Here is a 15565-nt window from a genome sequence, read left to right on the forward strand (position 1 = left end):
ACTATACCTTCGGCCGGACTCCTGGACTATGAAGATACAAGATTGAAGACTTCGTCCCGTGTCCGGATGGGACTTTCCTTGGCGTGGAAGGCAAGCTTGGCGATGCGGATATTCAAGATCTCCCACCATTGTAACCGACTCTGTGTAACCCTAACCCTATCCGGTGTCTATATAAACCGGAGGGTTGTAGTCCGTAGGCAATCAACTCCATACACAACAATCATACCATAGGCTAGCTTCTAGGGTTTAGCCTCCTTGATCTCATGGTAGATCTACTCTTGTACCACCTATATCATCAATATTAATCAAGCAGGAGTAGGGTATTACCTCCATCAAGAGGGCCCGAACCTGGGTAAAACAAAGTGTTCCCTGCCTCCTGTTACCATCCGGCCTAGACGCACAGTTCGGGACCCCCTACCCGAGATCCGCCGGTTTTGACACCGACACACATCATCCCGTGATCAACTCCTTGGTCACATTGTGCACATTATGATGATGTCCTACCGAGTGGGCCCAGAGATACCTCTTCGTTTACACGGAGTGACAAATCCCAGTCTCGATTCGTGCCAACCCAACAGACACTTTCGGAGATACCCGTAGTGCACCTTTATAGCCACCCAGTTACGTTGTGACGTTTGGTGCACCCAAAGCATCCCTACGGTATCCGGGAGTTGCACAATCTCATGGTCTAAGGAAATGATACTTGACATTAGAAAAGCTTTAGCAGACGAACTATACGATCTTGTGCTAGGCTTAGGATTGGGTCTTGTCCATCACATCATTCTCCTAATGATGTGATCTCGTTATCAATGACATCCAATGTCCATGGTCAGGAAACCATGACCATCTATAGATCAACGAGCTAGTCAACTAGAGGCTTACTAGGGACATGTTGTGGTCTATGTATTCACACATGTATTACGGTTTCCGGTTAATACAATTATAGAATGAACAATAGAAAATTATCATGAACAAGGAAATACAATGATAACCATTTTATTATTGCCTCTAGGGCATATTTCCAACATGCCAAACTCTCCGGCTTGGCAGTTTCATCATGACCGCCCATTCGGACGCTGCACCGACGATGACCTCTTGGGTCATCAAAAACAACCTCCACATCGGCTCGGAATTCGCCGAGTAGATGGATCCAATGGAGCTCTCTTCCCTAAACGAGCTCTTGGATAGTATCACCGCCTTGGGAGTTGCTACAGACTATGATCGGATTGGGCTTAAACCCGATCAAAGGGAGATTAACTCTCCACCGGTCACCCATCATATTGCGGTAGTGGAGGAACAATGCGGCGATTCTTCCTCTATTTTGAGGACTAACTATGTCCGGATTCCTGAGCTCTCCGAGCCGGATACCCGCTTACGGGAGGACATCACCCAAGCCCTGAACCTAGAATCAGGCAGCGGGCCAGACTTATCGGGCAACACTCTGAAACCCGAACTTCCAAGATTGAAAACTCCTCGGCCCCTGGGTCTCAGATCGGGTAGGGGTTCGGACTCAAATCCACCCACCCACCCAGACATAAACGATCTTTCCCACATCAGACAAGAGCCCCATGAAATAGTACATCATTATTGGGCCAAATTCCTCCTTGTGATGAACAAGGTTAAGGACTGTCGCGAGGAAGACGCAGTCTCATTTTTCTGCAATAATTGCACGGACAAGGGAATCCTTAACGCCTTAAGTCGCCGTGACATATCATGCTTCGCTGACTTGGCGTCCATAGTACGAAAGTACTGTGCGATGGGAAGCACCTGGAAAACCGAAACAAAATTTTGGGATAATCCTGCTCAAAATATACACCCGGTCCGAAGTAAAAGGGTGCACTATCATAAGACACCCGAGTTAGTTACAAAGAAACAAAAACCCTCTATAGGGCATGGAACCGTATTGGAGGGATGGCTTAACGGACCCTGCAAAATTCATAGTACAGCGAATACCATACCAACACACAACCTTAGAGCATATTGGATACTCCGACAGGTGGCCAAAAGTGGTGAGGATTTTCTCATCCCAAATGCCACAGAGCACCATCCCGTGGATCACAATACGGTATTAACAGTCTTTGAGATCTTCGCATCAAATAATAGGCGCAAGCGAACGCTCCGCAGCCTCGCCGAAATCTGCCATGTGGCAGCAATGAATCCATGGAGCGACACGGCTATTACCTTCAATGCCAGTGATGAACCTAAATTCCGAACAGCCAGAGCACCAGCTCCACTGGTCCTCAGTACAATTGTGGACGACTTTCGACTCACCAAAGTACTCATGGACGGCGGCAGTGGATTAAACCTCATCTATGAGGAAACTCTTCAAAAAATGGAAATAGACTGGAACCGCATTGAACAAAGTAGCACAACCTTCAGAGGAATCATCCCCAGTCGGGAAGCACGCTGTGCTGGGAAAATCACATCCCCAGTCGGGAAGCACGTTGTGCTGGGAAAATCACACTAGATGTGGTATTCGGCACACCGGAGAACTATAGGTCCAAAGAAATTATATTCCAAGTGGCCCCGTTCAGTGGTGGATACCACGCCCTTTTAGGACGGGAGGCGTTCACAATCTTCCAAGCCATACCCCATTATGGGTACATGAAGCTCAAAATGACCGGGCCCAACGGAATCATCACTCTCGCTAGCGATCCGGACACAGCACTCCGCGCCGAAAACAAAACAGCCGCATTGGCCCTCGAGGCAATATCCGAAGCCCTTTCGGCCGAGGAATTAACCGCGCTACGCTCCAAAGTGGACAGGGACGGCGTGATACTTGATAAGAGATCCAAGTCCACCTCTTTTAAACCAGCGGATGAAATAGTCAAATTCCAAGTCCACCCAACGGACCCTACAAAAATAGCCTCCATCGGGGCACAGTTAAACCCCGCCGTGGACGCCGCACTACGAGAGTTCCTGCGCGAGAATTGGGACATATTCGCCTGGCACCCCTCAGACATGCCAGGAATCCCATGCAGGCTGGCCGAGCACAGCCTCAATATCCTAAAGGGATTCAAGCCGGTCAAGCAGGCTCTTCGGTGTTTCTCTGAACCTAAGAGACATGCTATGGGAGAGGAACTAGCCAAGTTATTGGAGGCCGGATTCATTAGAGAAATAAAACACCCAGACTGGCTAGAAAACCTGGTGATGGTACCAAAGAAGGACAAATCCTGGCGCCTATGTGTCGATTTCAAGGACCTCAACAAGGCTTGCCCAAAGGATCCCTTCCCCCTCCCCCATATTGATCAAATTATCGATGCTACCGCAGGACACGAGTCATTGTGTTTCCTCGACGCATACTCTGGCTACCACCAAATCAAGATGGCGGAGTCCGACCAAGCTGTAACGACATTTATCACACCATACAGCCCCTTCTGTTTCAACACAATGCCTTTCGGGCTCAAAAACGCCGGCACAACATATCAGCGCATGATTCAGACATGTCTGGAGAAACAGATCGGCAAAATAGTAGAGGCATACGTAGATGATGTGGTCGTCAAAACCAAACACGTTCACTCTCTAATAGACGACTTGAGGCTCACATTCGACAACCTCCGAACATACGACATCAAGCTCAATCCAGAAAAATGCGTTTCGGCGTACCAGCCGGAAAGCTCCTGGGTTTCATTGTCTCCAGTAGAGGAATTGAAGCTAATCAGGACAAAATCCAAGCTTTGTCACAGTTGGCTACCCCAACAGACCTCAAACAAATCCAGAAATTAACTGGATGTGTGGCGGCTCTAAGCCGCTTTATCTCCCGCTTAGGAGAAAAGGCATTACCCCTTTATCGCCTCCTTTGGCGCACCGAACACTTCGAGTGGACGGACGCTGCCACAGCCGGATTGGAAGAAATAAAGGCCATATTGGCAACCAAACCAATCCTGGCCGCGCCAAACATTGGCGAACCAATACTGTTGTACATTGCGGCAACCCATCAGGTTGTAAGCGCAGTGCTCGTCGTCGAACGAGAAGCGGACGGACATAAATTTCCTCTTCAAAAGACGGTATATTATGTATCCACTGTCCTCACTCCATGCAAATCACGGTACCCACATTATCAAAAGATAGCCTACGCGGTATTCATGGCATCCCGAAAGCTGCGACACTATGATAACCCACAAGTATAGGGGGTCGCAACAGCTTTCGAGGGTAGAGTATTCAACCCAAATTTATTGATTCGACACAAGGGGAGCCAAAGAATATTCTCAAGTATTAACAGCTGAGTTGTCAATTCAACCACACCTGGAAACTTAGTATCCGCAGCAAAGTGTTTAGTAGCAAAGTAATATGATAGTGGTGGTAGCGGAAACAAAAGTAAAGACAGCAAAAGTAATGTTTTTGGTATTTTGTAGTGATTGTAACAGTAGCAGCGGAAAAGTAAATAAGCGTAAACCAGTATATGGAAAACTCGTAGGCACCGGGTCAGTAATGGATAATTATGCCGGATGCGGTTCATCATGTAACAGTCATAACATAGGGTGACACAGAACTAGCTCCAATTCATCAATGTAATGTAGGCATGTATTCCGTATATAGTCATACGTGCTTATGGAAAAGAACTTGCATGACATCTTTTGTCCTACCCTCCCGTGGCAGCAGGGTCCTATTGGAAACTAAGGGATATTAAGGCCTCCTTTTAATAGAGAGCCAGAACAAAGCATTAGCACATAGTGAATACATGAACTCCTCAAACTATGGTCATCACCGGGAGTGGTCCCGATTATTGTCACTTCGGGGTTGCCGGATCATAACACATAGTAGGTGACTATAGACTTGCAAGATAGGATCAAGAACTCACATATATTGATGAAAACATAATAGGTTCAGATTTGAAATCATGGCACTCGGGCCCTAGTGACAAGCATTAAGCATAGCAAAGTCATAGCAACATCAATCTCAGAACATAATGGATACTAGGGATCAAACCCTAACAAAACTAACTCGATTACATGATAAATCTCATCCAACCCATCACCGTCCAGCAAGCCTACGATGGAATTACTCACGCATGGCGGTGAGCATCATGAAATTGGTGATGGAGGATGGTTGATGATGACGACGGCGACGAATCCCCCTCTCCGGAGCCCCGAACGGACTCCAGATCAGCCCTCCCGAGAGGTTTTAGGGCTTGGCGGCGGCTCCGTATTGTAAAACGCGATGATTTCTTCTCTCTGATTTTTTTCTCTCCGAAAGCAAATATATAGAGTTGGAGTTGGCATCAGAGGGCATCCAGGGGGCCCACGAGGTAGGGGGCGCGCCCTAGGGGGGCGCCCCCACCCTCGTGAGAAGGGTGTGGGCCCCCTGGTCTTCATCTTTGGCGAGGATTTTTTATTATTTTTTCTAAGATGTTTCGTGGAGTTTCAGGTCATTCCGAGAATATTTGTTTTCTGGACATAAAACAACACCATGGCAATTCTGCTGAAAACAGCGTCAGTCCGGGTTAGTTCCATTCAAATCATACAAGTTAGAGTCCAAAACAAGGGCAAAAGTGTTTGGAAAAGTAGATACGACGGAAACGTATCACACTACTTTCAAGAGTTCTCGATTACAGTAGCCTCAGAAGTGCCACTTAATGATATTATAAACAACCACGACGCCACGGGCCGGATTGCCAAATGGGCCATTGAGCTCCTCCCGTTCGACATAACATACAAATCTCGGCGAGCCATTAAATCACAAGTATTGGCCGACTTTGTCGCCAAATGGACGGAAGCCGAACTCCCTAAAGAGTACGGCGCATACTCCAATTGGATCATGCACTTCGACGGCTCCAAAATGCTGGCTGGTCTGGGGGCTGGCGTTGTCCTGACGTCCCCAACTAGAGATACAGTGCAATACGTACTGCAGATACTATATACAGACTCCAACAATGCAGCCGAATACGAAGCCCTGTTACATGGTCTTCGGATGGCAGTTTCCATGGGCATTCAATGCCTAGAGGTGCGTGGGGATTCGAACCTCGTAATATCCCAAATAAATGGAGACTTCGATGCCAAAGATCCGAAGATGGCGGCCTATCAAAACGCCGTCCTAAAGATGTCAGCTCGGTTCGAGGGGCTCGAATTTCACCATGTGGCTCGGGAAAACAATCAGGCGGCGGATATCCTTGCCCGCATCAGCGCAAAACGCGATGTGGTCCCCCCCCCAACATATTTTCGGAGAGGTTGTTTAAGCCATCCGTGGCATGGGAAGGGGACACCGGTAATAATAGTCCGGACCCGGCCAAAATGCTCGATATTGAGCACTCTGACATAATCGGAGGCTCTGCCACCGAAATAACACCTTCAGCCCACGTCATAATGGCCATCATTGCCCCGTGGACAGAACCATTCTTGGCCTACCTAACTAGGCAGGAACTTCCCGCGGGCCAAAATGAGGCACGCTGCATAGTGCGGCGATCTAAAGCCTACAGGGTCCACGAGGGAGAGCTGTATAAAAAAAGCACTACCGGAGTCCTTCAAAGGTGCATCTCCGAAGAGGAAGGGCGGAAGCTTTTGGCAGAAATTCACGCCGGACTTGGCGGCCACCACGCCGCAGCCCGGGCCCTTGTAAGCAAGGCCTTCCGTACAGGGTTTTATTTGCCGACAGCCCGGGCAGACGCACAGGACTTGGTCCAACACTGCGCCGGTTGCCAGCTTTTTGCAAACCAAAGCCACATGCCACCCACCGCCCTCCAAACAATCCCCATTACCTGGCCCTTCGCGGTCTGGGGGCTTGACATGGTTGGACCTCTTAAAGGAGGAACCCATAAGAAAAAAATACTTACTGGTCATGGTGGATAAATTCACCAAATGGATAGAAGCCAAACTTGTTAAAACAGCCGAATCCGGACCAGTGATAGACTTCATATCTGGGGCCGTACACCGTTATGGCGTCCCCCACAGCATCATCACTGACAACGGCACGAACTTCACGGCCGATGAGGTAAAACTCTGGTGCAGCAACATGGGCATCAAGCTCGATTATGCTTCTGTCTATCACCCACATACCAACGGCCAAGTTGAGCGAGCAAATGGTCTTATCATGAGCGGCATTAAACCCAGATTAGTGCGGTCCTTAAAGGAGTCTAACACGCACTGGGTAGAGGAGCTCGACTCCGTACTCTGGGGGCTGCGGACCACGCCGAATCGTACTACCGGATATACACCCTTCTTTATGGTGTATGGCGCAGAGGCAGTTCTGCCCTGCGACATAATTCATGACTCACCTCGAGTGCGCATGTACAAAGAAAGAGAAGCCGAGCTCGATCAGCAGGACAGTCTGGACACCCTGGAGGAGGAGCGCGACGTGGCAAAATCCCGTTCCGCATTTTATCAGCAACAGGCTCGCAGATACCAAAGCAGAGAAGTACGGGCCAAAACTTATAATGTTGGCGAGTTAGTTCTATGTCTGCCGGAGAAGAAAAAGTCCAATCTCGAGCCCAAATGGGAAGGTCCCTTCATTACTGACCAAGTTCTGACTGGTGGAGCGTACCGTCTGCGGGATGCATCGAATAATCGACTTGAGCCGAACCCATGGAACGCAGCCAGGCTCCGAAGATTCTATGCCTAGCACCGGACTCTATGTTCGTCTCCTTCCTCTGTCCATTTTTTGCATATACATTATCTGTACTTTTCTCTTTCTTTCTTTTATTCTTTCTCTAGGCCTTCAAGGGCCAACTTGTGCCTCGCTTGCACATTATAGATGCGCTAACCGCGCGCATTCTACCTGGGGGCTTCTTACACAGAAGCTTAATTATCTATCTGGGCTTCATGCTCAGCACATATGTTATTCTTCTGCATGTACCTTTTCTTCGCCATTATATGCATCGATATGACTTAAGTTTTGGCCAAGCTGGGTTGCCTGACTCTTGTATTTATGCCCTACGTTCCCGTTAATTCGGCTAGGGCATAAGGGGAGCACCTCTGCGATTGTTACTGTCGGGTCAGCCGGATGTGTACCTCAGACTGGGTGAAGCCGAAAGCTAGCGTTCTTAAGGGAATATTCGGTCGGTGAACAAAAGATGATTTTTATTTATTTTCCATATGTGCCCCCAGATGTTTTGCCTGCGTTTCCTCTCGCAGTCCGGACATGCACTTTAGGGCATGCGTATCCAGGAAAAGGAACCCTTAACGGAACTATTCTCCCTGGAAGATATTTCTTACTACCCATGTAATATAACATAACTAGTTGGGCACTTGTCTGTTCAAGCACTAATGACCCCTACGCCTGGTATCCATGCATACCCCGGTTCTTATATAAATGAGCGGGTATTCGGATACACTCCGGACTATCGGGTCCTGAGGTTGAAGCGAAAAGGTCCGCCATGACAAATGATTTACAATCCGGCTAGAAGGCATTATACATGTCACTTTAATTACATAGTCATGCAGATTGACTAAATTCCTCTTTTATACCATCCAACAGGCGGTCTAGCCTACAATCCTGTTGGGAATACTTTGCGGCTAATTCTACTTGCCCATAGACTAAGCTAACGGGGATCTCTTTCCCATCGGGCCCCACAGGTCCGACCTCGGCCATGTGATTTGGGTCAGCCTTGGTATACCGCGTCTTCACCATGGCCCAGGCTTCCCTGTCACCTTGACGACATGCAGATATCTTCCATAATCGGAAGCGTCGCCGTGCTCCCTTGAGCTTCTCCGCAAGCTCTCCAACGCCTTCTGGCAGGGAGACTGATGGCCACAAGGCCTGGGCAATACCTTCATCACCCGCCGAACTTGTTCGTGCAGTTGTGAGAGCTCGGATAGAAGATCACCCGCAGACCCGGGCATCTCCTCCGCGGGACGACCCGTCAGCATACCTACAGACATAACTCTGTTAGCCGGCTTCTCCGCCGTCCCATTTTTTAAGGGTTCGTTCAAGCACTTACTGAATATGCCGCGTCGAAGCCGCTTATTCTCCTTCTCGGAGTCCGCAAGCTGGGCTCGAACATCTTTCAGTTCCACGCTCAGCTTGGTATTGGTGCATCTTCGAGATTGTTTTTCTCCCACCTGACCTCAGTCAGCACGCGTTCGCCAGCCTTTAGCTATACGGCATGCTGGTCCTCCGGATTCTCTCCGGATTCATCTGCAACATCTATTGTTAGATCTGCAGCCATGCCGCACGCTATATGGTACCTATCATTCTTTGAAAGAAATGTTACCAGCTGGGAACTTTTTAGGTTCCTTCAATGCGGCAACAGCGGCCCGAAGTTGGTTCTTGCATTCCTCCAGCTCCTGTGACAGTCTAGTATTCTTCTCTGTAAGAACCTGCACAATAAGATGGTCCTTAAATCAGTTCTGCTAACTGTTTCAAGTCTCAGGGGCTACTGATACATATAATCGTCAGATTTGCTTACCCGTACATCCTTTACATACTGGTCCGTGGCTCTGGCTAGACCATTTTGAGCAGCACGGAGGTACGCCTCTCCAGAATTGAAGGCATCAAATGCCTCTGGTGAGAAGCAAGTGTCGCGGAGTACGGCCCGGCGACGCCTATGATTCATGGCGCTCTCCACTTCTGAATTTGTAGCGGATAGCCTATCCGCATCCTCTGTAGGGGGAGTATCCGGCGTCCGCCCCATGTCGGCTTCCGCCTCTATGTCTGGTCCTGGAGCCCGACTGGTGGAAGCATGATCGGCAGCCTCACCGGACATATTCCGGCAAGCGTTTTTTCTGTTAAAGAAACATGGACGTCATTACATTTCAAGAAAGACGACAACCACGGAGCGGGGTTCCTGTCATACCTCTGCGCCAGCTCTCCATCCTGACCGCTTTCCTTTTTGGCCTGCCCGGCCTCGGTGCCTCTTGTTGGCGAGTTGCTGCGGGTTCGGCATGGCATCCCGAATGCCTTCCCTGTAAAACACCATATGTATATGGTAGGTGAAGTGTCTAAAAGGGGATCCTAGTTTTTGGAGTTGGGATTTTTGGTTTTTCTTACGTGCGACGCAGGAAGCAGTCCGGGATAGTCGGCCGTAATGGCCACCATGGCGTCATCACAGTTAATTGATAGAACTGCTGGTCTATCATCTCCACGAATATGTCCGGATCTTCTTCGAGTCCGGGATCGAGGGCCCGGTCAGGGTCCTCTGGTTGTGGAGATGGGCTGCTGACCTCCCTTATGGATTTTCGCAGTTCCTGCCGCAAAATGGCAAGGTGAGTATCTACAACAAAGAATGCGGGAAGAATGGGAGTAAGGAGATATAACTCACCCAGCTTAGAGGGTTGTACATGGAGAATCCATCCCATGGCTTGATGTGGATAAACTCCTCTTCCTCTCCCTTGAACAATCCGGACAGAATTTTTGCTAAAGTGGCAGCGTTGTCCGGACCCTTACGCCCGCAACGGGTGGCGTCATCTTCCCCGTTAAAACACCACAGGGGGTGCCTCGATATTGAAGTGGTTGCAGTCCCCGCATTATGCATATTGACATAACCTCGATTACTGTCAATCCTGATTGAGCCAGCGCTTTAATCCGGTTCATCAGGTAAAGGACTTCTCCATTGTCTTCCTCATGGGGGCTCCGTGGGTGCCAACTTCGGCGTTTCTTCAGAGGAGCATTGCTGAACTCAGGAAGACCCCGCCAAATAGGGTCCGGAAGGGGGACGTCCTCCATATAAAACCATTCTGAAGGCCAGTCTTTGGACGTCTTCTTCGAAGTACCGGACAGGTATCCGGTTTCGGCGATGCACCATATTTCGGCTCCGCCCACTTGATAAAGTGACCCCTTCTGTGTGCGAGGGACGAGGCAAAATAACCCTTTCCATAGCTCGAAATGAGCCTCGCAGCCCAGGAATAACTCGCAAAGGGCAACATAGCCGGCGATGTGTAATATGGAAGCAGGGGTAATATAGAACCTCCTCCCTGAACAACGAAGAAAACACTTCGGCGCCAAACAACCACTAGGGCTAATGTGTTATACCAACTAAGTCTGAGGAAAACTCAAACTTAGCAACATGAACTAGCTTTGTCAACATATCAGCAATATTATCATGAGTACTAATATTTATATCTCCATTCCACATGATATGTTGATTTTACCGAGAAAATCCCATTGTGGTTATAATGCCAAGCAACAAAATCATCAAGCCCATTCGGACTCAAAGGAATACTCGGTATTCTGGAAGTATCTATAGGTGTAAAGACAGACCAAATCAATTCTTCATCCTATTGTCCCGAAGATGGGACAATCAAGTGAGACACCTTATTTATTAGAATATTACCTCTTTGTGTAATTACCTTCCTGTCCAGAATTCTGGTAATAGATGGATCTTTCCAAATGTTATTTGACTCTCCAAATACAACTTCTTTTAAAAGTTTGGATGCCCGCAAAAATACGTTGCCACGTGAAAGAAGACCCTTTTTCCAGTCCAGCTTCAAGAATGCTCTGATTTTGATAGTGTTTAGCTTTTATATTGTAGCACATAAGAAATTAGGATTGCATAACATTATCCAAGCTTGCTTGGCCAACATAGCTAAACCGAACGAGTGCAAGTCACGGAATCGCAACGCTCCAAGATTCTTTGGAAAACAAAATTTTCATCATGCAAACCAGTGCATTTTACTACTATTTCCATCATCTCCCCACCAGAAATTGGCAATTACATAAGCCATGTCTTTTGCAGATACCTTTTGGTAATTTAAATACTTTTAAAAAAACTTGGTCATTTAAATATTGACATTGCATAATCGGAATGGCTCGGGCAATTGCTTTGAGCAAAGTTTCTTTTCCAGCAACTGATAAGCACTTCTCTTTCCAAGCATTAATCCTCTTCATAATTTTACGAAGAAGTTCGTTGAAAGTTGAAACTTGGCAAGCAGGACAAAAAGTAGGTTATATGCCGGCCATGAATTATATTTCTCAAAAATCTACAATAAGCCAGAAGACAAGTTGACCAATCCCAACCGATCCTTACCGCCCAAGCCGTTCGATACAACACGAAAAGAATATCAAAAGCAAGCTAACCGTCACTGCAGGAGCATTGGCTCCAAAACTCCAATGCATGCAGCCATGCACAGAGACTTCTCCTCACCTCACCTCACCTGTGACCTGTCCCCACCCTTGCTCGCCACCTCACATCCTCCCCGTCCCTACCACCTTCGTCTACCTTTCGTCATCCGCGCCCAGCTCCCCGCTTATATATACCGCCTCGCTCGCCGCACCACAATCCACCGCAGTCCTCATATCACATCTCACAGCCAGCTCAAAGCGCCGTGAACCACCACGCCTCGAATCGAACCCAGACAGTCTCCCTCCCAGGCAAAATGTGTAACTCCAACGTCAAGTCCGCCGGCGTCGCCCAGATCGACGGCCGCCCGGTCCTGCAGCCGGCCGGCAACCGCGTCGCGGCGCCGGAAGGCGCCAAGCCGCTCAAGAAGTCCCTGCAGAAGTCGCTCTCGATGCCTGCTGCGTACGACAATGCCGCTGCCGCCGCCGCCATCACCTGCACGGCAGCGCCCAAGAACACCGGCGCGGCGGCCGCGACGCCTTACCTACTGCCGCCTACTCCGGCAAAGGCGGCGGGAGCCAAGGCGGCGGGCGCCAGGGCGGCGGCGTCCACGGGCGCGGACAAGAACAGGAAGCAGGCGGGCAAGAAGAGCGGCGCCGTGCTGCCGGTGGTGACGTTCGCGGCGCTGGAGGCGTTCGAGCTGGCCGGCCCCGCCGGGAGCATCGCGGCGGCGCAGCGGGAGCACGTGACGCAGGCGCAGGCGCAGCGCAAGATGCGGATCGCGCACTACGGCCGCACCGCCTCCTTCTCCCGGGTGGAGGGCAAGGTCGGGGCCACCGCCACCGCCACCGCGACAGCGCCCGCCACGCCCGCCGCTGCACCGGAGGAGAAGCGCTGCAGCTTCATCACGGCGTACTCGGACCCCGTGTACGTCGCGTACCACGACGAGGAGTGGGGCGTGCCGGTGCACGAGGACGAGTGAGTGGCCGCCATTTCCGCCCAACCACAGCACTACATCACATCACATCAAAACCGGCCGATCTTGGCAGCGATGGTTTCTCACATTTTCTTTTCTTGGCCGGTCGACAGGCTGCTGTTCGAGATGCTGACGCTGTCCGGCGTGCAGGTCGGGGCCGACTGGGCTTCCATCCTCAGGAGGAGACACATCTACAGGTTGGTTTGGAGCATGCAGAGCGATCGCCCATGCTGTTTTGTTTTGCTTGCATTTGCCGCGACGTCTGTGCTGATTTTGCGCCTGTGCCTGGTGACGAATAGGGAGGCATTCTCCGGGTTCGACGTGGACGCGGTCGCCAAGTACACGGAGAAGCAGATGGCCTCCGTGAGCGCCGGGTACGGGCTGGACTTGGGCACCATCCGAGGCGCCGTCAACAACGCCTGCCGCATCCTCGAGGTACCTACCGTCCGCCGCGCCCATTTGCCATATCTTAGATTTTTTTCTGTTTGTGTTACTGCTCCCGATTGACAGTAGAGTTGACAAGGCAGTAGTATCACCAATAATGCTAAATATACAGAGAGTTACACGCAATTACACGCTTACACACTCACTAGGATTTTCTTCATCTACTAACCAATCATAAATTTGCCCCCCTGATTTTCAGGGGGACACCTCCTCATCTATTGACCAATCAAATTAACTCTTTTTGTAAAACCTTGTAAATCGTTTGTATGTGTAGCATTACTCGTAATATCACAGTTTAAGTGAAAACGAAGCTTAGCAGAATCCCTGACAGCTTACACCCTAGTGGTGGACAGCTCTTGTATGGGCAGCAAGTGCTATTTAAATGGCACTATACTTTGCATAAGCAAGGCAAGTGCGTCTCATAAAGCTCGATGCGATGCAACCAAAAAGAGGGATGCAACATTTGATAGCTGGAAGGAAAAGACGCTCATGCAACAGTCCACAAAATATTCTCCTCCGTGGTTGAGAAGAGTAGTGTGAGTGTTCCACACGACGTAACCGCTCGCAATTATGTTAGGCGCCTAACCACCAATCAACCACCACAGCCCTCACTAATAAGTACTACGCATGTAGGTAGATGACGCCACCTGTTTTGTCAGAAGCACACCGACCACGGAGTATTTTTAACCTGTATAATACTTGTACGTACCAACTAATACATTCTACGTACAACTTGTTAATTAAATAGAGTAGTATCTTAATTAAGCCTCATTAGGTTTAGAAGAAGAAGGAAGAAAATCTAAGGATGTTTTGGCGTGCAGGTGAGGAGGGACTTCGGGTCGTTTGGCAAGTACGTGTGGGGGTTCGTGAACCAGAAGGCGCTGTCGCCGGGGTACAAATACAGCCGGAAGATCCCGGTGAAGACGTCCAAGTCGGAGTCCATCAGCAAGGACATGGTCCGGCGGGGCTTCCGGTTCGTCGGCCCCACCGTGCTCCACTCCTTCATGCAGGCCGTCGGGCTCACCAACGACCACCTCGTCTCCTGCCCGCGCCACCGCGTCTGCTCCTCTTCTTCCTCCACCTCCTCCGTCTAAGCCGACAGCCGGCCATGCACCGGCCGCCGCACAAAAAGAGAAAAAGAAAGAAGATCTCGAAGAGACAGATGACACGAGATAGCCTCACCTCAGCCCTCAACTCATGGGAGTAGTAGTATACGAAATGGGAGTGTGTGTGTGTGTGTATGTGTGTGTGCTCGGTCGGCACGCGTAGATTAACTGCGTGCCGCCCCTAATTAGCTTGCTTGGTAATCGCTGCCAGTTCAGTCGGTACGTGCGTGCATGTAATCGGGTGCTGCTGCCACTGCTTGGTGTATAGTCATTTTGTGTGATTGATCTGCATAGTCCTTGCCTTGTGTGCGATGCAAGGTGGGTGCGTGCATGTGGTGTGCTAGCAGCTTTGCAATGGCTGCTGCACGCATATGATTCTCTTCCCTTTGTTCTCCCACGATAAGGATAGTGATGTAGCGAGGGCGGGCGGATCATTAGGAAGGCAGGCCGTGTGGGCTACCCTGGTGCATGTGGATGTGGGTGGCTTGGATTAAAAGCAGGCAGACAGGCCATGTGGTGTCACAGCAGGGCCCGATCCGCCACCTTTGGCGCATGTGATCCGCAGCCCTTCCTCGCAGCATCTCCAACAGGCGCGTCAAACTAGCGCCGTGCCGTAAAATCTTCCGTTTTAACGCGCGCAACCGGAATAGTTGATTCAGCGGACGCGCGAAAATAGCACGCGCGGCATACGTAGTTCAACGCGTGTGCCGAAACGCAATCGCGCGCCGCTTATTTGCTGCGCCCGCTCCCGCGCGCTGGACTCTCGCGCGCTCGCTCGCACCTCTCACCCCCTCCAGCCGTGTCGCCGCCACCGACCGCGCCACCCGGCGACCGTTCCGGCGTTTCTCCGGCCTATCCACGCCCCGCGCGTGCTTTCTCCGCCCCCCCTCTAGTCCCGCCGCCCCGCGCGCGTGCTGGTCCTCCGACGAACAGCGCTCGCGCGCTCGCTACCGCTCGGCGCCCGCAAGGTGTTCGACAAAACGCCTAGAATCCCACATATCCCGAGTCGTATTTTCGTCGCCGGTTTAGGATGAACACACCGAGTTGTTCAGGCGAATTGCAGAGAAACTAGCGAGCCATGACCGCTTTTTTCAGAGGAATGCCGCCGGA

The 15565-nt window shown here is 50.4% G+C and overlaps 1 protein-coding gene across 1 annotated transcript; it reads left to right on the plus strand.

Moving 5' to 3' along the window:
• The first annotated feature begins 12137 nt into the window (after nucleotides 1–12137).
• LOC125545043 lies at nucleotides 12138–14746 on the plus strand. Its single transcript, XM_048708890.1, has 4 exons — nucleotides 12138–12907; nucleotides 13019–13102; nucleotides 13205–13340; nucleotides 14171–14746. Exons 1-4 carry the CDS (start codon nucleotides 12246–12248, stop codon nucleotides 14441–14443), a joined length of 1155 nt encoding a protein of 384 aa, XP_048564847.1. The 5' UTR covers nucleotides 12138–12245; the 3' UTR covers nucleotides 14444–14746.
• Nucleotides 14747–15565: the final 819 nt, after the last annotated feature.

Source organism: Triticum urartu, chromosome 3, assembly GCF_003073215.2.
Source record: "Triticum urartu cultivar G1812 chromosome 3, Tu2.1, whole genome shotgun sequence".
Taxonomy (NCBI): domain Eukaryota; kingdom Viridiplantae; phylum Streptophyta; class Magnoliopsida; order Poales; family Poaceae; genus Triticum; species Triticum urartu.

Bases quoted from the DNA above. Each gene is read 5' to 3' on its own strand.
- LOC125545043 (XM_048708890.1), top strand. From the start codon at position 12,246: ATGTGTAACTCCAACGTCAAGTCCGCCGGCGTCGCCCAGATCGACGGC. The intron at 12,908-13,018 runs GTGAGTGGCCGC...GCCGGTCGACAG, and splicing joins GTGCCGGTGCACGAGGACGA to GCTGCTGTTCGAGATGCTGA. The intron at 13,341-14,170 runs GTACCTACCGTC...TTTGGCGTGCAG, and splicing joins ACGCCTGCCGCATCCTCGAG to GTGAGGAGGGACTTCGGGTC.